Source organism: Microcebus murinus, chromosome 12 (genome assembly GCF_040939455.1).
Source record: "Microcebus murinus isolate Inina chromosome 12, M.murinus_Inina_mat1.0, whole genome shotgun sequence".
NCBI classification, from domain to species: domain Eukaryota; kingdom Metazoa; phylum Chordata; class Mammalia; order Primates; family Cheirogaleidae; genus Microcebus; species Microcebus murinus.
Genome location: NC_134115.1, coordinates 58,909,475 through 58,928,919, shown reverse-complemented (window position 1 = coordinate 58,928,919; position 19,445 = coordinate 58,909,475). Strand labels below are relative to the sequence as shown.

The window sequence follows — 19,445 nt, the reverse complement described above, 5'->3', positions numbered from 1 at the left end:
CCCTCACATCCTCACAGCCTCCGCCGGCCGCCCCGCGCAATCTCAGAGGAATCCTACAGAGGCCTGCACAAGCCCAGACTCCCCACGGACGTACCCACACATACCCGCAGATCCTACCCAGAGACTTGCTCACAGAAATCCCGCAAAACCCCCCTTTTCAGAAGTGAACCCTCTGGGTTCGGCCCCTCCGGACCCAATGCAGCCCCCTCAGGAGACCTCACTTGCTAGGGTGGTGACCAGACTGCTGTTGCCCTGGACACTACTACGCATTCCGGTTGCTCTGGTGACGGATCCCTCCTCTCCCGGCAGGGGCTCCAGAAGCTTCAGTCAAGCCCCCCTTTCATTGGCCCTGGACCCCCTTTTCCTTCTTTCTCCCTTTCCATCCTTCCCCAGGTCAGGCCAGCGCTCCTTTGTGAAGTTGTGCAGATATCCAAGTCCCCTCCCTCAAATAGTAGACTTTCGGGCAGGGCCTTTCAACACTCAGCACCTGCAGCTGAGGTTCCTCCACAACCATGAGCCTTCCCTCGGGACCAACACTTCCCCTCCCATCCTAAGGCAAGACCCTGACCTAAGGACTTGTAACAACCAAGCCAAAGCCCAGAGGTATGTAGTTTCTCCAATGGCCCTCCCCCTCCAAACTTCCATCCCGTTCTCCCTCCTTAACACCTCTGTGCTCCTGCCACCCCTCAATCCAACCCCCTCCCCTCTGTATTTTCCATCCTTACCCTCCCCTCCACCCCCTTTCCTCCTCTCCTTCTCTTTCCCCTTCCTCTCCTCCTATTCTCTGGTTCACCACCCTCAGGTCCCTTTTCCTTCTAGCAGACTCTGGCCATCATCCTCCTTATCATCCTACCTCTGCCTCTACTTGCCTTCCCAAACCTCCACTTCAGAAAGGCTCTGATCAGTTTAAGAAGAGATGTATCTCGTGTCTCTGGAGCATGGGGAGAAGATAGAGAACAGGGAAAGTTAAGGCAGAAATGAATCCTCAGACAGTGTTGCAAATAATGGCAGGCCCTGAATGTCAAGGCCAAGAAATTTGGACTTTAATGCTTTAGGTTGAGTCACTGAATGTTTTTAAGTCACGGGATGACAGTGTTGGGTTTGTATTTTAGAAAGATCTTGATTGGGTCAGGAAGGAGGACTAAATCCTCCCAGCATAAATTAGGCATACCCGCCTCCCCACACATCCCAATCTCACCCAGCACAACATCAATTCATTTGTATTGTCATTGTTGGTTAACCACTTCAGTACGGTGCTCACCCGCTGCGAAACCTTGCCCGCAGCCAGCACTCATAGTCCGTTTTGCTCTCATGTGATGAGGAAAGCTTTAAAGCACTGAAAGCTTGTTTTACTTTACTGGAAGCTTTACTTGTAATGTAAATCAGAATAGGTAACATATACATATATGTTTTTATTATGTTATTTTTATTTATTTATTTTTATTTTTTTGACAGTCTCACTCTGTTGCCCAGGCTAGAGTGCTGTGGCGTCAGCCTACCTCACAGCAACCTCAAACTCATGGGCTCAAGCAATCCTGCTGCCTCAGCCTCCCAAGTAGCTGGGGCTACAGGCATGTGCCACCATGCCCGGCTAATTTTTTCTATATATTTTAGTTGCCAATTAATTTATTTCTATTTATAGTATAGACGGGGTCTCGATCTTGCTCAGGCTGGTTTTGAACTCCTGACCTTGAGCGATCCACCTGCCTCGGCCTCCTAGAGTGCTAGGATTACAGGTGTGAGCCACTGCGCCCAGCCTATTACGTTATTTTTAAATGTTCACAATTTTATTTTGATAAATGAAAAATTAGAATTAATTCTAATAAAAGCTGTAAAAGTAAAAGCTTTTGGCTGTCATCTAAAGTCGACGCTCAGTCATAGCACAACTGTCGGCTAAAGTCGATGCTTGGCTGTGCGCGTTCATCTGTGGCTATCGACTATAGTCGACGCCCATACCGAAGTGGTTAAACTCTCTCCCAGACTCAACCAAGTCCAGCTCTTAGCACAGTACCTGAGTAAAATTGTATGATTAGGCTCTTTGTGAAAGTATAAGTTTCATAAATGAATGAAAGAAAGGGGGAATGGATTAATATGCTAGGGATGGCATTGGAGGGGCAAAGTTATTACGCAACCCAGGCCAAAGATGATGAAAACATGAATAAAATTGGAGGGAAACAAAAGGAGAAAATGCATTTTGGGAATATTTAGAAGATGCGAAATACAGTTCTTGGTGCCTATTTGAAGATGGGCAAAGGAGATGACTAGGATAATACCCAGTGTTCTATTTTGATGCCTGTGGGAACACCCAGTTAGAAATGTCCAGCAGGCGATTGGGTATGAGTGTGAAGTACAGGAGTCAAAAATTATCTGAACTAGAAATATGGATTTAGGAGTCATCAGCATACAGCCAGACGTAGTTGAAGCCTTGAACATCAATGACATCATCAAGGGAGGATGTGTGTGGTTCCTAGGCAAAACCAGACTATCCACAGGGCTCTGACTTATGCATCATTGCATTCTCCTGCACTCTCAGGAGCCAACCTCAACTTTGGCTTGATATTCCCAGTCTCTGGAACCCCACAGCCAGACTTCCAGGGTCTTAAGGTATGCCAAGGACCCTGCTCTTGGACTGGCCAAGTGGCTCTGTTTCGGGTCCCTCCTGGGGCATGGTTCTCTGCTACCATCTACTGATGGGATTCTGCCTACTTCAGCCCTTCAGTCTTTAAACTCCAACTCCCTAACAACCCACGCCAGCAAGCCATATGATATGAGGTCTGAACACATGGCATGCTGGCATCATACCCTAAGACCCAGAGCTTATCTTGTTTCCCTCTTGTGTCTCAGGTGCACTGAGAATCTTATCCTAATTCCATAATGTCCTGTGAATCCTAGGCTCTGCCCTAAATGCTGACCCTCCAATCCCAACCTAATGTAGCCTGTACCCTATTCTACCACTAGATGGAAGCAGACGAGGTCACAGAAGAGCCTCATACCACCATGGATGCAGAGGAGCACCCCTCTTCAAAGAATCCCTCTGCTGAGGACTTACAGAAGGACCCTATCTCTGAAACCTTCTTGGAGCCTTCCATCTCTGAGACCCCTTTAGAGCCCCATATGTCTGAATCCCCTTTGGTGCCATCTCCTTCCCAGACCCCATTAGAGACCCACACCTCTGAATCTCCCTTGGTGCCAGCCCCTTCCCAGACCCCATTAGAGACCCACACCTCTGAATCCCCCTTGGTGCCAGCCCCTTCCCAGACCCCATTAGAGACCCACACCTCTGAATCCCCCTTGGTGCCAGCCCCTTCCCAGACCCCATTAGAGACCCACACCTCTGAATCCCCCTTGGTGCCAGCCCCTTCCCAGACCCCATTAGAGACCCACACCTCTGAATCCCCCTTGGTGCCAGCCCCTTCCCAGACCCCATTAGAGACCCACACCTCTGAATCCCCCTTGGTGCCAGCCCCTTCCCAGACCCCTTTAGGGACCCACACCTCTGAGTCCCCCTTGGTACCATCCCCTTCTCAGACCCCTTTAGGGACCCACACCTCTGAAACCCATCTGGAGCCTTCCAACTCTAAGACCTCTTTAGAATACTCCATCTCTGGGATCCCTTTGGAGACCCCTACCTCTGAGGGTCCATTGGATAGTCACATCTCAGTGGTCCCAGAGAAACACCTTGATATTCATCTCCCATCAGCAGGCCCTGTCCCTGTGTCTTCCTCTGATGCATTGAGGGAAGACCTCTCCCCTGAGGCTTCTTCCAATAAGGTCTCATGGCCAAGGGAGTCCACCCAGGTCTCTGAATCTGAGAGCTCTCCAAAGGACTCCCTTCCAGGCCCTTCAACCCAGGTCTACATGAACATATCTGAAAATCAGGAGGAAGAGGCAAGAGAGGATGAGGAGGGAGTGGATGCCAGTGACAGCCCTACTCACACAGCACATCCTGGACACCAGCTGGGCAAGAAGAAGGGGAAGAAAGGAGTTAGCCGTAATTGCTCCTGCCCTTTCCCCTGTCCTCACCACTATCCACTGTTCTTGACCTGCCTCAGAAGGAGGAGACTGAGTTACTCTTGGACATGGCCCCTTCTCTTAGGTTTAGGGCCTCCTCACTTCCCACTAGTTACTCAGACCCTCCCTTCCCAGGTTACACAGTCCGCCCAGGGGTCCCTGCTAAGCAGGCAGAGCTGGTGGCAGTGGCTAAGGCAATGCACAGAAAGGAGTTTAATGCACAGATGAATCATCTTTTCCAATGGGAGAATAATGCTGCCCTTAATGCTATCCAGACAGGTGAGCCCAGGTGGCCTTTCAAAGGCCTGTGACAGGCCCATGGACATCCTCCAATCCAAAAGGATCTGGGAACCTGCCCATTCAACAGATGGCTGCTCCATTTGGAAATGGCAATGCCACATGCCTGGAATCTGGAAGGGAAATAGGCAGGTGGGCCAAGGAATACCAGGACACAGACAAAAAAGTGGGGGTATTCATATAAAGCCCAGACATGGACAGGTGGATGAACTAAAATTATTAAAAACACAAAGGTGACAGGCCCACCCCCGATATAGGGCCCAGACAGCCTATACTCAGAGAAGACACTAAGGTAAGGATGACCCTGGATCCCAGACAGTCTTCCAGGAGACTTGCTGTTCTGACATGCCAAAGGCCTTAGTCGCTTTGGTGGCACTCTATTAAAAAGCTGTCACTCTTGCATGCCAGGCCCATGCTAGGTAACCAAAAGCTTTGGGTCTCTTCACCAAAGAGGAGAGCCAAGTCCTCTGGCCCTGTGGATTCCCAGTCTCATCCCACAATTAATACTCTTGACAGTCCTGTTAGCACATGCTATGTACAGATGAACTGTGTAAGTGCACATGTCTACCTGTGTTACTGCCTTCATATCCATAGGGCTTACCTTCAGGAAGAGGGTCGCCAACCTGACCTGCTGCTATAAGGATTCTGGGATTTCTAGACTAAATTCAATAGATGTCACTGGATTTATTTTGCTTTTTCATATTCCTTCCCCTTATGATCGGAACAGAGCTATGTCAAAAGGCCTAAGATATAAAGACAACGAAGTAATACTATATCCTTATCCCTCCTCTCTAATTTACTTCCCCTGTTCCCATGCAGGGACCCTTGCCCCTCCCCACCAGCCAAGGAAGTCACAATGATCTCATTTGTTTCTCAGTCTCAACTCAGATATTGAAATGGCTTTCTTTGCCTAACATCTTCTGTTATACTTATTTTCTTGCAAAGGCAGGGTCTGTTCAGCCCCCATTTCCCCTCTCAGAACTTCCTATTCACTCCCTACTCTTCAAGGTCATTGTATTTCCTTTTCTTCTTTGAACTGAACTTCTTCATTTTCCTGTTTAAACAGGCAGTTTTGTATAGAAATTTAAGTGTCATTCACCTTGAACAAAAATATTTGGGATCCCCTTCTAATATTGAGGATCTTGAGTCCCTGGAGAGTCAGAAATCCATAACATTGTATGTGATATGTAGAGCAATATCAAGCATAAGCTTTTCTTTTATTCATTCAACAAACATTTATTGAGCACCAAGTATGTGCCAGGCACTGAGCTAGCTGAGAAGGTGGTGGTGCTGGTAGGGGTTCAAAGACAAAATTCCTCAAATAATTTACACTGTAATGAAAGACACTGATAAGTAAAGGAACAATTATAATTCACTCTAATAGTTGCTATAATCTAGGTCAGCCCAGACTCCTGCATGAAAAAAGCAGAAAAAGGGGGCACCCAATCTGGAGTGCTTGAGGAATAATAATCCTTGGAAAGAATGACTTCTCAGCTGACACCTGTAAGATGAGTAGGAAGAGGTAGCCAATTAAAAAGTGGGGTAAGGTGAGACATGGCAGGGCAAGGCACCACAGGAAACTGTAGCAATGTATTACGCCTGGTACAGAGAGTGGTGTGGGGAGTAGCCTACTCAGCTCTAGAAGGGCAGAACTGTGCAGGCATTTCTGTGCCAAGCTAAAGAGTTGGGATTATATCCTGAGGGCAACTGAAAATCACTAAGAGATTCCAAATAGGACAGTCACATGAACAGATCTGTGTTTTTGAAAGATCACCCTGGGCCTAGCATGGTGGCTCAGGCCTGTAATCCTAGCGGCACTCTGGGAGGCCGAGGTGGGAGGAACGCTTGAGGTCAGGAGTTCGAGACCAGCTCAGGAAGTGTGAGACCCCTGCTCCCCATCTCTACTAAAAATAGAAAGAAATTAGCTGGGCAACTAAAAATAGAAAAAAAATTAGCTAGGCATGGTGGTGCACGCCTGTAGTGCCAGGTACTCAGCAGGCTGAGGCAGAAGGACTGCTTGAGCCGGGGAGTTTGAGGCTGCTATGGGCTAGGCTGACGCCACTAGCCTGGACAACAGAGCAAGACTTTGTTTCAAACAAAAAAGAAAGAAAGAAAAAGATCACCCTGGCACTAGGATAGACCAGAGAAAGACAAGACTGGAGATGGGAATAATACATTGTGAGGCATGGGAACAATCCAGGTAAGAAGTGAATGGGTATAAGTGGAGACAAGTGAACAGAAATGCTAACAAGGTAAAACTGACCATTGGATCGTTGGATATGTAGGATAAGTGAGAGAGAGAAATGCTTGGAATGACAGCTAGGTTTTTGACATACATAACTGATTGATGGTGCCATTAACCGAATGCCTAAAACAGTGTAGCTGCTTGGTAAGCATGTGTTGGATGAACACAGGACAAAGGATGAGAGCCACGTTTGCAGGGAATAAATGGATGTAACACGTGCTTATGGAACATGCTGGTGAAAGAGTCTAGTAGACAGCTGGCCCTGTGGGTCTGAAGCTCAGGAGAGAGGTCTAGGGTGGAGACATCCTTCTTATAAAGACAGCTGTATGTTGTATGGAGACATTCCATGCATAAAGAGATGTTATGATGCAAATGTGATTATGTGATCATGGAATTAGACTGTGTTGTACATAATTAAAAAGGCATCCCAGATAACATCTCTTTTCCCTGCCAGTCCTTGTCCACTCAACAAGAAGGGAGTTTGGAATCAGAACAGAGTAGAGGGTCCCACACTGGAATCTACTGCCAGATACCAATTTTCCCTCTTTAAGAGCACTGAAACCTGCAACAGAATCTGAGGAATAGTTGCCAATCTCCCTGTTCAAATTCTAGTCTTCTTCATCTGAATGCTGGACTCTGATTCCTACACCAGTACTTGGACTTGACTGCCCCAGGCCCTCAGACCAGGCCTTTGATCTATGGGCACTGACCCTGTTCACCTCTGCACCTCACCTGATCCTTTAATGTATCCTGCTACTCCAGACAGAAGCCAGAACTCCTCTAGTGGAATCCTGGCTCCCGCCCACCCCCATTGTGACTGTCTGTATGCTGTCCTCACAACCAAGGCTCCCTGATGTAATAGGACATCGACACTACAGGCTGTCAGTAGCAAGCAGCAAAGCCAAATGCCACATCTGGACAGGATTTAGATCCTGAGAGGCTATGGGTAAGACAAGAAAACCTAGTCTGAGGCAGAGAATTGTGGATGTGGCCCTGGCCAGAGTCAAAGACCAGGGGACTCCAAATATTTCTCATCTTTTTTATGGAACATCAGGGTTATGCCTGGAATACTGGATCTCTCTTCCCTCTTGAAGGACCCTGCTCATTCATTTAGCCAGTCAGGCAGTCTAGCTTCTTTCAGCACTTGTTTTATGCCAGGTCCCACGCTAGGATTAGAGATACGGACGAAAAGACAGATCCTTCCTTTGAGGAGCTCATAAACTAATGGGAATACGAGTGAACAGTGCATTATAATGCACTGTGGTGTGACAGGAGTAGCACAAGGCAGTCTGGAAGGCAAGAGGAGGAGCCTAGACAGACAAACCAGGCAAGTCAGGAACAGGTTTTTGGTGGAGGTGACCTTTCACCTTTAAGTGGGAATAAGAGTCCTACAGCTGAAGGTCCCTCTCCATGGGGACTTATACAGGATTCTTGGCCAGAAGTTGGGATGCTCTCAGCTCTCACGGAGGATGAGAGAATCTGAATGGAAAGTTCTGTCTGGTTCTCCTCCCACATTAACACAGCAGCTTGTGCTGACATTGGCCGTGAAGCCAGTTTCAGACCTCACTGCTGAACGCGGCCCCTTGCTGGTCCCTGCTCTCAGGGGTAATTCTTAGCCTCACCTTCCTTCCATGCCTCCCTTGTTAGCCTGGCAACTTGTAATTTTTAGTCTTTATCACCTATGACTTCTGACTCATCCCTTTCTTCTGACCCTTGGAGAACCTTTGGCCGCCCTTCTCAGCTTCATAGAAGGCATTAGCACCAGGAACACAAAAGGGAACTATGAAGGTACCAACCTGGAAAAGTGAGGGAAGCCTTCCTCCTACCTCCTGGCACCAGGTTGCCGAACCTCCTCCTCTTCAGGCACCTTCAAGAACCATGCTCCTTCGGAGCCAGTCCCCAGCCTCTTCTGTACACCTGGCCAATCATCCTCCCTTTCCCTCGCCTTAGACACTTCAAGGAAACAAAGCAAAGTTGGGCTGCAATGTGGTGAGGGGAGGAGATAAGAATCCCCATAGCCACCAAGAAATCAGTGAGGTTCATGTTCATCTTTAAACAAAATTTTTTTTTTTTTGAGACAGAGTCTCGCTTTGTTGCCCAGGCTAGAGTGAGTGCCGTGGTGTCAGCCTAGCTCACAGCAACCTCAAACTCCTGGGCTCAAGCAATCCTTCTGCCTCAGCCTCCCGAGTAGCTGGGACTACAGGCATGCGCCACCATGCCCGGCTAATTTTTTCTATATATATTAGTTGGCCAATTAATTTCTTTCTATTTATAGTAGAGACAGGGTCTCGCTCTTGCTCAGGCTGGTTTCGAACTCCTGACCTCGAGCAATCCGCCCGCCTCGGCCTCCCAGAGAGCTAGGATTACAGGCGTGAGCCACCGCGCCCAGCCTTTAAACAAAATTTAATCTATAATCTTCCTGCTCAGAAACTGAAGACCATCTCAAGTCACTCTGACAGGCTGACAGAGATGGAGTGGATCCTGGGTAGGAAGGGAACTGAAGACACTTGTGGGGTAATGAGGAAACCTTGAGGGGAAAAAAGGCTAAAGGGGCAGAGGTGAGGATTTTCAGGTGGAGATGAATACACCTGGGAAAAAAGGTGAGCCCACCCCCTCAGGAGGTAGGTGAGAACCCCTGAGGGGAGCTTAGGATTTTTTTCCTTTTCACTTTTCCTTATTACTCAATCCCTCCACACCTAGGTCTCTACATAGGCTGGCGCTGCCCTCATTACCTATGGGACTGTTTCCGGATTGGGGATGAGTCCAAATGTTTTTGTGGACACTTATTGAGAGAGCACAAAATCATCTCAGGTAGGGGGGAACTGACCAGCCCCTGCCACATGTGGAGAGATAACTGTACTCTGTCATATCTTGGGATGTATGAGAGAATGTGTGTGTGTGTGTGTGTGTGTGTGTGTGTGTGCGTGCATGTGCACACACATTGGCACAGGGGAAGGGGTTGGCATGGGAAGGCCAGGCCCTACCAGATGCTGGTCTCACCCTACCACCCATCCCATTCCCACAGACATATCTGTGCCCTGCAATGTGAGCCAGTGCCGCTGCCTCATGTTCTGCTTTATCCCGTCACGCCCAGAGGAGGTGGGTGAGTTCTGGCTCAGGAGACGGGCCACTTTTGACCCCAAGGCCTGGAGGGCCCAATGTCGCTGCAAACACAGCCATGAAGAACACTCGGCCACTGGGTCCCATCCCTGCAGGCATCATGGTAACTTCTAGGGCAAGGGGCAAATTGGGAAGGGCATGGGTGGGGACAGGATACAAATAGTTTGGGGATAATGATAGGGAGCTGGTAGGAGAGACTTGAGTGTGTGGTTGGTGAGGAAGAGATGAGAATGTTGTTGGCCCATGGGGATACCCCAATTTCCTATACTCTTTTTGGTTGCCCTTTTGCCCTAGGTTGTTGCTGCAGATATTTTGAGTCTAATTTCCTCTGTGTGGCCTGTGACCGGCGCTGGGAAGAACACGAGACTTTCTTTGAGACAGAGGAGACCCGGCGGCGAGGAGGAAGGCCTCACGGTGAGGCAGCAACCTGGGATGGGGCCATTCAGGGTCTATAGTGAGAAGTCCAGGCAGGAAGGCACCCCCATCCTCAACCATCCCCTCCAGGACTACCACACTCCCTTCCCTCACCCCTCCCACCGCCACCCCCACATCCATGCCTTCACTGGTTTTCACCCCCAGGAACAGTCTATATGCCTTTTGCAGAGATGCCTGTCATTGGAGAAGCTATCATCCGCAACTCTGACTTCGAGGCCCTGCAGAGGCAGGGGCCCTCTGGCCTTCCCAGCCCCCACCCTAGTCCCCCTCGGCTCCCTGGCCCACGCGGCCCCCGGCTTGGCCCTACATCTGACCCTCATACCTGACCCTTTCACCTCTGCTCTTCCCTCCTCCAGGGACAGATACTGTCAACAACTGGCGCAGGCCTGTGTGAGGCTGGCCTAGATCAGCAATAAAGGGGAAGTCATTGGAACATGACGTGGCTCTGTATGGGGCTATGTGGCTCTATATGGGGCTCCTAGCTCAGGGACAGACAGCTTGATACCTTAGAGTCAATGCCTATTGGGGGCAGGAGAGAAGCTGGATCCAGCCATCTGCCTCCATCACACCCACAGTCAAGCTGCTGGCTCTGATATCAGAAGGAGAGTAGCTTCAAGGAAGCCAAGAAGGGAGGAAATTTCAAGAACAATAGAGTGGGAAGTGACGTTAGATGTAGGTAAGATAAAGACTTCGAAAAGCAGCCTTTGGGTTTTGCAATTAGAAGGGCTTTGAGGACTTCAGAAAGTGCAGTTTCATGCTGGGGTGGGGGCAGAAGTCAAACAGCAGTGAGTTTGAAAGAGTCTGAAAGAGTCTCCTCTAGAAGCTTGGATGGAAAGTGCAGGAGGGAAATCAGACAATATCCAGAGGGAATGTGGACTTAAGGAAGCACCTTTTTAGGAAGGAAAAGAGGAATAGGCTGGTAGACAAAAAGACCTTGAAGGATACAGAATAGAGAGGTGAGATGCCTGGTGAGTTAAGATCCCAGAGATGGAGGCAAACAATGAGGTCAAGGCAGAGGTGAAGGGATTTGCTCTGGACAGGAGAAACACTACTTCCTAAGACCAAGAGGAAGGCAGAAAAGATAGATGGTGCCTTCACTGAGCTTCAGGGAATGAGATCTTGTTCCCCTCTGATGGGTTTGATATTCCTTTTGAAGTAGGCAATAAGGCCAATTGCTGGTATGGAATGAGGGATAAAAGTGGGATGGGGCCATTCCAGAGTCTATAATCAGAAGGCCAGGGAGGAATAGGGGAGACAGGAAGAGAAAGGTGAAGGTTTGGGAAGGCTCATGTGGGGTGTTGGAAAAAAACCTGATCAGTGAGTAGTTCAGGATTCAGGGTGCAGTTGAAAGTGAGAACCTAGTTAGAGCAGAGAAGCAAAATATTTAGATTAATAGAGGAGGGGGCCGGGCGCAGTGGCTCACGCCTATAATTCTAGCACTCTGGGAGGCCAAAGTGGGAGGATTGCTTGAGGTCGGGAGTTCAAAACCAGCCTGAGCAAGAGCGAGACCCCATCTCTACTATAAATAGAAAGAAATTAATTGGCCAACTAATATACATAGAAAAAATTAGCCGGGCATGGTGGCACATGCCTGTAGTCCCAGCTACTCGGGAGGCTGAGCCAGCACGACTGCTTGAGCCCAGGAGTTTGAGGTTGCTGTGAGCTAGGCTGATGCCACAGCACTCACGCTAGCCTGGGCAACAAAGCAAGACTCTGTCTCAAAAAAAAAAATAGAGGAGGGTATCAGGGAGTATAATCAGGAAAATAAGGCAAAAGAAGGCATGAAGATGTGACGGCAGTAGACCATACACATAGGGAAAGAAAGTGATGCCAGTAAGCAATTGACAGACTGAAAAAGGGAGCAGTCAAAAAAATAGAAGTCTCTAATGAGGTCCTATAGCAGATGTAGCGGCAGGGATTGAAGTATGGGAGATAATGGTCAGAGGCTGCAGAGCATTGCAGTTTTCAGATGAGAACAGCTGCAGGTGATGGCAAGTGCTTGGAGTAGAGAAGATTGAGCCAGGAGTCAAAATCAGTGAATATGGGGTAGTGACTAGGAAGGCCATAGATGATTCTTAGGGGAGTAGGAGGTTCTGACATTAACAGGTTCTGTAGCCTTTGGCAAGTCACTTTCCCTCTTTGAGCTACAGTTTCTGGATCTGTAAAACAGGAATAACTTCTGTGTTGCCTGCTCTCTATGAAAAGCCAAAGAAATAACGAGCTTCAAAGTGCTTTGTGCTCACCTACTCCTACAGATTGATTTTCTTCCACTTCCTATATCCCAGATCCACGTATCTCTTGCCCTTCTCCAAGGTAGCTCTAGGGTCTCCCAGTGTCCCAGAGGCACACAGAAATCTGTAGCCGTTGGGCACAGAGAAGAGGCCATTCTACATTTCCTACATTTAGGGAGGCCATCTGTCCTTCCAAGGGAAGGAATGCAGCCTGGACTTTTAGGAGAAAATGACAGGATCAAATGTCTGCCCTTAGGAGGAGAAAGGACTTTCTAACAATAATATAGCTACATAAAAGAGATTGTACTATCTCTAGAAGCAAAGAGTTCCTCAACACTGGTTATATGCACCATGACAACCATTCACCTATAACTAATTCCACTAATAGTCAACCATAGAGAAAGGGTTACTTGATAAACTCATTTATGGAAATATTATACAGCCATTACAAAGTATATTTACATAGACTATGTAAAAATATGAAAAATTGATAAGTGGAAGAATAATATAATATGTAATACATATATATTATGAAATGAAATGAAAGGAAACACCAAATGGTATTCATTCAACAATTTTTAAGCAACTATATGTGTTAGGCCATGTGCTGAAAAAAAACCTTAAAGATACAGTGGTAACATGTTCTATGTGATATCAGACTAAAACTTACCCAGTGTCTCAGCATTTTGTGACTCCATGTATCTTACGTAAAAATATATTCCAGCAGAACCTGATTCATGGAAAATGCCAGGCACCAAGGTAACGGTATCACACATCTTTTCTGATTAGAAAAGAACATTTGATACATACTTTTTTGCGTATTAGTAGTGCGGCAAAGACAGGACATTCCCATCTCTGCCCGTTTGAAAAATCGATGCAAAAACCGCCCTGAAAGCTGCAAACTTTAGTCTATGGAGTGAATATGTTAACAAAAATATAAAATTAAAGAGGAATTGCCCTTAGATGAGTAAGTTAAAATCTCTGAAATGTTCAGGGGCTGAAACTGCCCTTGGGCAGAAAATGCTGGCTATCGACCCTACCAGTTAAAAAAAAAAAAAGGACCCTGTCCCAGTCCACCTTTAGCCCAGCCCGGTACTCCCTGGAGCCAATGAGCGCCGAATGCCCTCAGAACCCCGCCCTCCTCCTGACCAATGCGGTGAAAGGGTCTATATGACTTAGCCCTGTGTGCAGCAGGTGACCGAGCCCCGCCCTTTTCCTCCCGGCCCACCAGTTGGGGCCAGACTTGAAGAGGACTAGCCTAGAACCAAAAGCGCCACCGCAACCTAAGCCGAGCCAATGTTGGGTATCAGATCCAACTAGGAGAAAGTCCCACCTCCAATGGAAACTCTTATAGTTAGGGGAGCCAATAAGGAAAGAACGTTCACGCCGACTAGAGGGAAACCAACGGAGTGGAAAATTGTCCCTGCGTTTTCAGAAGCCAATGGGATGAAAAGATTCCGCCTCTAAAGTGGCGGCAGAACCAATGGGGTGAATCATGCCCAGGAGCGCGCTCCAATGGGACTGCAGGGCCGCCCGTGGGCGGAGCCAATGGCCGCAGCTCACTGGATGCTTGGCTGCCCGCCTCCGTGCTGCCGCGGAGCCGAGTGCTGGCCGACCTTCCGCGGCTCCGGGAAGATGGCTGCGGCCGTAGTGCTGGCCGCCGGGTTGCGCGCGGCGCGCAGAGCCGTGGCGGTCGCGGGGCCGTGGGGGGCGCAGGTGAGAAGCAGCGTGGGGGCAAGGAGGGCGTCTCGCGGACTCTGACGCCCTCCCGGCCTGGGGCCGCGTTCCTCCCAGCTCCCGAAAGCGCGCGGGACCTCAGCCCGAGCGTCCGGCTGTGGCCGCTGCCCCTCCTGCCCAAGCTCCTGGTCTGTGCGGTGAGATCGAACTGGTGGCTCCAGAGAGCGAACTAGCGATGACCGCCACCCTGCACAGTCTCGGGCGTCGAGGTCGGGACAGGGTCACCGCAGCGACTGCTGCTTTCGCCTGCCTGAAGCCCAGCGGGCCTGGCACCTGCTCCAGGCAGCCTCCTCGGTGCCCCCTGCAGGACGTGAGCCAGTCCTCTGCCCCTGTCAGACCTTTGGCCTTCTAATGAGCCCTCGCGTTAACCTTTCATTCTTCCCCACTTACCAGAAGCGACTTAGGAATCAGAAAACATCACCCAGTCCCTTTCTTCCCCAGTGTGACACACTGACTTCTGCCTTCTCCGAGTCCCTGGGAAACTGGGACTTTCCTACCTCAAATTTCCTGAGGCTGGGGGAGCTAAGGTCATTAGCTGAACTCTTACCTCCACTGATACAAGGGACAGGAGTTAAAATCCACAGTCAGGTCGGATGTGGCACCCAGAGGAGGGATCAGTTAGTATCGAACAGGGCAACTGCATTAAAACCTAAATAAAACAGGCAACGAGGCTTAAAGATCAGAAAACATGAAATAAGTGGAAATGTATTAACAAGGTGAGCATAAATGGAGCTTCAAGACATCTTAAGAGATAATGCACACCACCTCTTTATGAAGCCAAGAGAAGGGGTTTATTTGAGGTATAATTCAGTGCTAAAATAGGAACTGAGACCTAAATCTCCAGTCTCATTCTGGATGCTTTCCCCTGAACAATGCTAGATTTCATAGACATGTTAGCAGGAATCAATTTCACTGCTGAATCCTGGGTAGTAATATTGCCTGTTATCTAACCATGTGCAGTACCATCTGGCCCTACCTTTTGCTGCTTGTGCTCTGAAATTCAGGAACTTTTTCCCCTGGGTGGGAACCACAAATAGGTTCTTAGAAGGATAAAGTTAACTATCAGAGCCCAGCTTCTGCCAGCCCTAACCAAGTACTTGGAAGAGGTGTTGCCAATCTCCTCCCATGGGTGTGTGTGACCCACCTTCAGGTCCGAAGAGCTGCAGGTGTGACTGATGGGAATGAAGTGGCCAAGGCCCAGCAGGCAGCTCCTGGGGGAGCAGCCCCAACCATCTTCTCCCGGATCCTGGACAGAAGCCTCCCAGCTGATATTCTATTTGAGGACCAGCAGGTGGGGTGCCCTTAGGACCCATCCCCTTAGGAATTCCATAGATACCATCCTGCCTATTGAAGTAACATGGTGGCCTCTGGCTTGTCACTGCTTCCAGTGTCTCGTGTTCCGTGATGTGGCCCCTCAGGCTCCTGTGCACTTCCTGGTCATTCCTAAGAAGCCCATTCCTCGGATTAGCCAGGCTGAAGAAGAAGACCAGCAGGTGGGAAGAACAGGTCCAAGGTTTGGCTGGGAGAAGCTCTGAACTCAGCTAGAGGTTTTGTTTCCTATGAATGAAGCCACCTATATATGTCCTTCCCCTCTCCCCATAGCTTCTAGGACACCTACTTCTTGTGGCCAAGAAGATAGCAAAGGCTGAGGGCCTGGGAGATGGATACCGACTTGGTGAGTGACCTGTGGCCCTTGGCCCCTCACCTATGAATTCTAATTCATATTCCTCAATATGATCTTCATTCTTTAACCTCTGCTGTGATCCTGACCCTCTAACCCCAAGCTCCATTTCAGTGATCAATGATGGAAAGCTGGGCGCACAATCTGTATATCACCTGCATATTCACGTACTTGGGGGCCGACAGCTCCAGTGGCCTCCAGGTTGAACCTACAAACTGACCAAGGATCTCAGACCTGGATGCTTGGATGGGGAAGGGAAGAAGGGACTCTGTGATGCTAATAAACCTGCTCTCCCTCAATTTTGCATCCCTGTCTTAAATATACAAAGATTTATATCACAAAAAGGAAAGAAAACTGATTCAGGGTTATGATCCCCCTTGACTATGGTCCGAGTGAAAGACCCTCAGGAGGCCCAACCTGTGGTTTAAGGAGCACCTGCTGGCTGGCACTGTGTCTCACGCCTATAATCCCAGTGCTTTGGGAGGCTGAGGCGGAAGGATCGCTTGAGGCCAGGAGTTTAAGACCACACTGGGCAACAAAACCAGACCCTATCTCTGCAAAAAATTTAAAAATTAGCAGGGGCCTAGTGGTGCACACCTATAGTCCCAGCTACTCAGGAGTATCACTTGAGCCCAGGAATTCAAGGCTACAGTGAGCTGTGATCCACCAGTGCTCTCCACCCAGGGTGACAGAGCCGGACCCTGTCCCTCAAAAAAGAAGAAGAAAAATTCAAAAGAAGCACTTGCCAGATCATTGAGTCCTCATGACAAGTGGTCTAACCTAGGTCAAGCTTCTAAGAAAGTAGGAGTATGATGAGCCTGAATGAGTAGGAAGAACGTGAAACCCAGGTCTAAGACTTGCTCAGTCCTGGCCCTTATTCAGTGGTCAAACCAGGTTCTAAGGGGAATTGGGAGGAGGGTGGTCAATGAGGGCCTTTTATTAGAGAAGTAATCACACTGGGGGAAGGGGGTAGCTGCTACATTTTCCCTACTCCATATGTCTCATCATTTTGCTCTTAAGCTGGTTCATGTGTTTGCATACTTAAAATTTTTTTAAAGACTACCCACCCTTCTTTTGAGAATGAACTAAGCAAACTGAGAGGAAGCTACTGTTGCCCCTCCACAAACACACCAAGTAGACTATTGCCTGATGCCACAGCCCTGCGCCTGTCTCTAACATATCCACATAAAGAATCACCTCAGAAAGCTGCAAGAATCATGCCTGGGCTTGGAGGGCGAGGGCTTGGGCCAGCGGAACTTTAAAAACCCGGCTGAGGCAGAATGGAGTCGGACTGGAAAACGGACTTTCCAGACCGCACCAGGTTTAAGACTTCCGCCTCACGGAGGACCTGCCGCCACCTTCACCTTCCACATCCGCCCAGCTTAGTTCTGCGCAGTCGCCAGGAATTGTTTGCCGTCTCTATGGCAACCCGGTAGCTGGGGTCTGAAGATGGAGACCGAGCCTACTGAAGGATCGCCCTGGCGGTGAGAGCCGCAGCTCTGGCTGCCGGCATAAGGGGACGAGGAAGGTAAAGGGACTTCCTCTGCTGCGTTTTTGACAACCTTGTAGCTTTTGCTTTCTTTCAGATCTGCAGACGTACCGCCCAGCTCTGAAGGTCGGGGGCCCACTTTGGAACCGTTTGCTTCTTCAGATGGCGGTTCTGAGTCTGCTTTGGCAACTGCAACCACAGCAGCTGCAGCGGCTACATCAGCTGCTGAAGCCACTGCAGCCGTCGACACTGCCAAAGCAGGAGCATTATCTACATGGGTCCCAGCGCCCTATTCTGAGCTCACAGAGGGCTCCTCTGATACCAGTCTCGCTGGGGAACCACGCTGGGGACCCAACTTTACCCACAAAATAGGCCATGGGAGTATTCGTTTTGAACCCAACTATGTTTCCAGTATTATGGAGGATCCCTATACTACAGCTGACCTTAATTCTACCTCTAGCCTTGTTCCAGGCTCCAGCTCTAGCCCTGTTCCAGGCTCCAGCTCTGATGCTGGCTGTGGCTCTGTTCCTGACTCTGGCTTTGGTGCTGGTCCTGGCCCTGCCTCTGGGCCTGGTCCAGGCCCTGGCCCTGAGCTCAGCCCCTGCACTCCTTCAAGGTTTGGAAATCTCACCGCTGATTATACCTGCTTGAGTCACAGCTGCCAGAAACAACAACCCTGGGAATTTTTGCAAGTCTCAGAACCTGGTGCCCGAGGGCTATGGAAACCCTGGGAGGTTAAAGGGAAACCTAAGGTTTTCTGTGAAATGTTGCCACGGGGCCAGTGTCTCCTCCACAACTGGGAGGAAGAGGTATTAAGGTTTTGACCTGCACCCTTTTCTTGAAGGCTTCCCTGTTTCCTAGGGGAGGGAGTAGTTTACGATAAGGGTAAGAATCAGAAGGGATATCATAGTCACTCAACTTGGGACCCACAGAGAGCCACCAACCACCTGGATCAAGTCCCAAGCATGCAGGATGGCTCTGAGAGTTATTTCTTCCGACACGGACACCAGGGACTGCTAACCATGCAACTACCATCACCCATGCCCTCCAGCACCACCCAGAAAGACTCATACCAGCCACCGGGAAAGCCTTATCAGCCACTTAGAGGTATGAAGCATGAGAGGGCCAGAATGAGTCCATTAGAGAAAAAAAGAGAGGAAGGAATTTCTGGTGGACTGTGGATTGTCTGATGGATATAAGGGCACTAACACAAGGTTTTTCTTCCTTTTCTCAAATTTGTTTCTTCTGGGCCTGCTTCTTAACTAGATCCCCCGTGTTCCCTCCCACAGGGAAGCGTGAAGCCGTACTGGAGATGCTCCTGTACCACCAGATCTGGTGAGAGACTGAGGGAAAGGGAAGGGGATGGGGGAGGAAAAATACTGGGGGAGAATGGCCTTGACACCTTGCTGCATAGTAAAGAGGTAGAGGCAGAACAAGAACCCAAAAAGAAGCTCTTTGAGGTTGAGTCTGTGACACACCATGACTACCGAAAGGAGCTGGTGCAAGCTGGGCCTCCTGCCCCAACAAAGGTGAGAACCCATTCCACCCACTGCAGGCCCAGAGGTTGAGAGAGAGGGCTGAAAGCCAGGAGTTACTCAGTACTCTCCCTTACAGCCTCACGACTACCGTTGCGAGCAGCCTGAAACCTTCTGGATACAGAGGGCACCGCAGCTACTGGTGTGTGAGGGTGACTAGAGGTTGAGAGTAGGGAGGGGGCGGAGAAAGCGGGGCAGAGACTGTTCTGTTCTGGCTCGGTGAGGGTGGGATCTATCCTCATCCTGCCACTCCTCCAGGGTGTCAGTAACATCAGGACATTGGACACACCATTCCGGAAGAACTGCAGCTTCTCAACACCAGTGCCCTTGTCTCTGGGGCAGCCTTTGCCCTATGAACCTGAGGATTACCTTCAGCAATTGGGAGAAGTATCTTCCCTTGCCTGTCAGGGAAGAGGGGAGGGTGGTGGAGCAGGGAGAACGACTCCTGTCTAAGGGTTGAGGAGGAAAGTGGAATATAGCATATGGAATCTATTTCTGTCTGTTCCAGAGAGGTTGGGAGGAAGTTCATTCTCTCTGTACTTGATGAAGGGGCTTTACATAAAGGGTTCTCTCTCATCCTGAGACTGCTAATTTAATGATTCTGTGAGTCACCATGTCCATAGCCCATAGCCTTTCCTTGGGGTTATCCCTAACCCAGACTATG

At 49.3% G+C, this 19,445-nt stretch overlaps 3 protein-coding genes across 5 annotated transcripts; all 3 read left to right on the top strand.

Annotated features, from left to right (window-relative positions):
- The first annotated feature begins 10 nt into the window (after positions 1-10).
- On the top strand, positions 11-10,541 carry FAM221B (family with sequence similarity 221 member B). Of its 3 annotated transcripts, none has more exons than XM_012769979.3 (7): positions 11-603; positions 2,959-3,991; positions 4,147-4,290; positions 9,254-9,364; positions 9,579-9,776; positions 9,968-10,087; positions 10,253-10,541. In XM_012769979.3, exons 2-7 carry the CDS (start codon positions 2,959-2,961, stop codon positions 10,432-10,434), a joined length of 1,788 nt encoding a protein of 595 aa, XP_012625433.2. In that variant the 5' UTR covers positions 11-603; the 3' UTR covers positions 10,435-10,541. The 3 variants fall into 3 exon arrangements, with proteins under 3 accessions (XP_012625433.2, XP_012625436.2, XP_012625435.2); XM_012769981.2 differs by having other exon boundaries at positions 84-603; positions 10,465-10,541; XM_012769982.2 differs by lacking the exon at positions 4,147-4,290 and having other exon boundaries at positions 15-603.
- Positions 10,542-13,854: 3,313 nt separating this feature from the next.
- HINT2 (histidine triad nucleotide binding protein 2) lies at positions 13,855-16,056 on the top strand. Its single transcript, XM_012769984.3, has 5 exons — positions 13,855-14,055; positions 15,227-15,367; positions 15,465-15,569; positions 15,679-15,751; positions 15,872-16,056. Exons 1-5 carry the CDS (start codon positions 13,855-13,857, stop codon positions 15,961-15,963), a joined length of 612 nt encoding a protein of 203 aa, XP_012625438.2. The 3' UTR covers positions 15,964-16,056.
- Positions 16,057-16,184: 128 nt separating this feature from the next.
- On the top strand, positions 16,185-19,363 carry SPAG8 (sperm associated antigen 8). Its single transcript, XM_012769994.3, has 7 exons — positions 16,185-17,241; positions 17,344-18,055; positions 18,179-18,353; positions 18,536-18,581; positions 18,661-18,775; positions 18,861-18,923; positions 19,040-19,363. Exons 1-7 carry the CDS (start codon positions 17,207-17,209, stop codon positions 19,232-19,234), a joined length of 1,341 nt encoding a protein of 446 aa, XP_012625448.1. The 5' UTR covers positions 16,185-17,206; the 3' UTR covers positions 19,235-19,363.
- Positions 19,364-19,445: the final 82 nt, after the last annotated feature.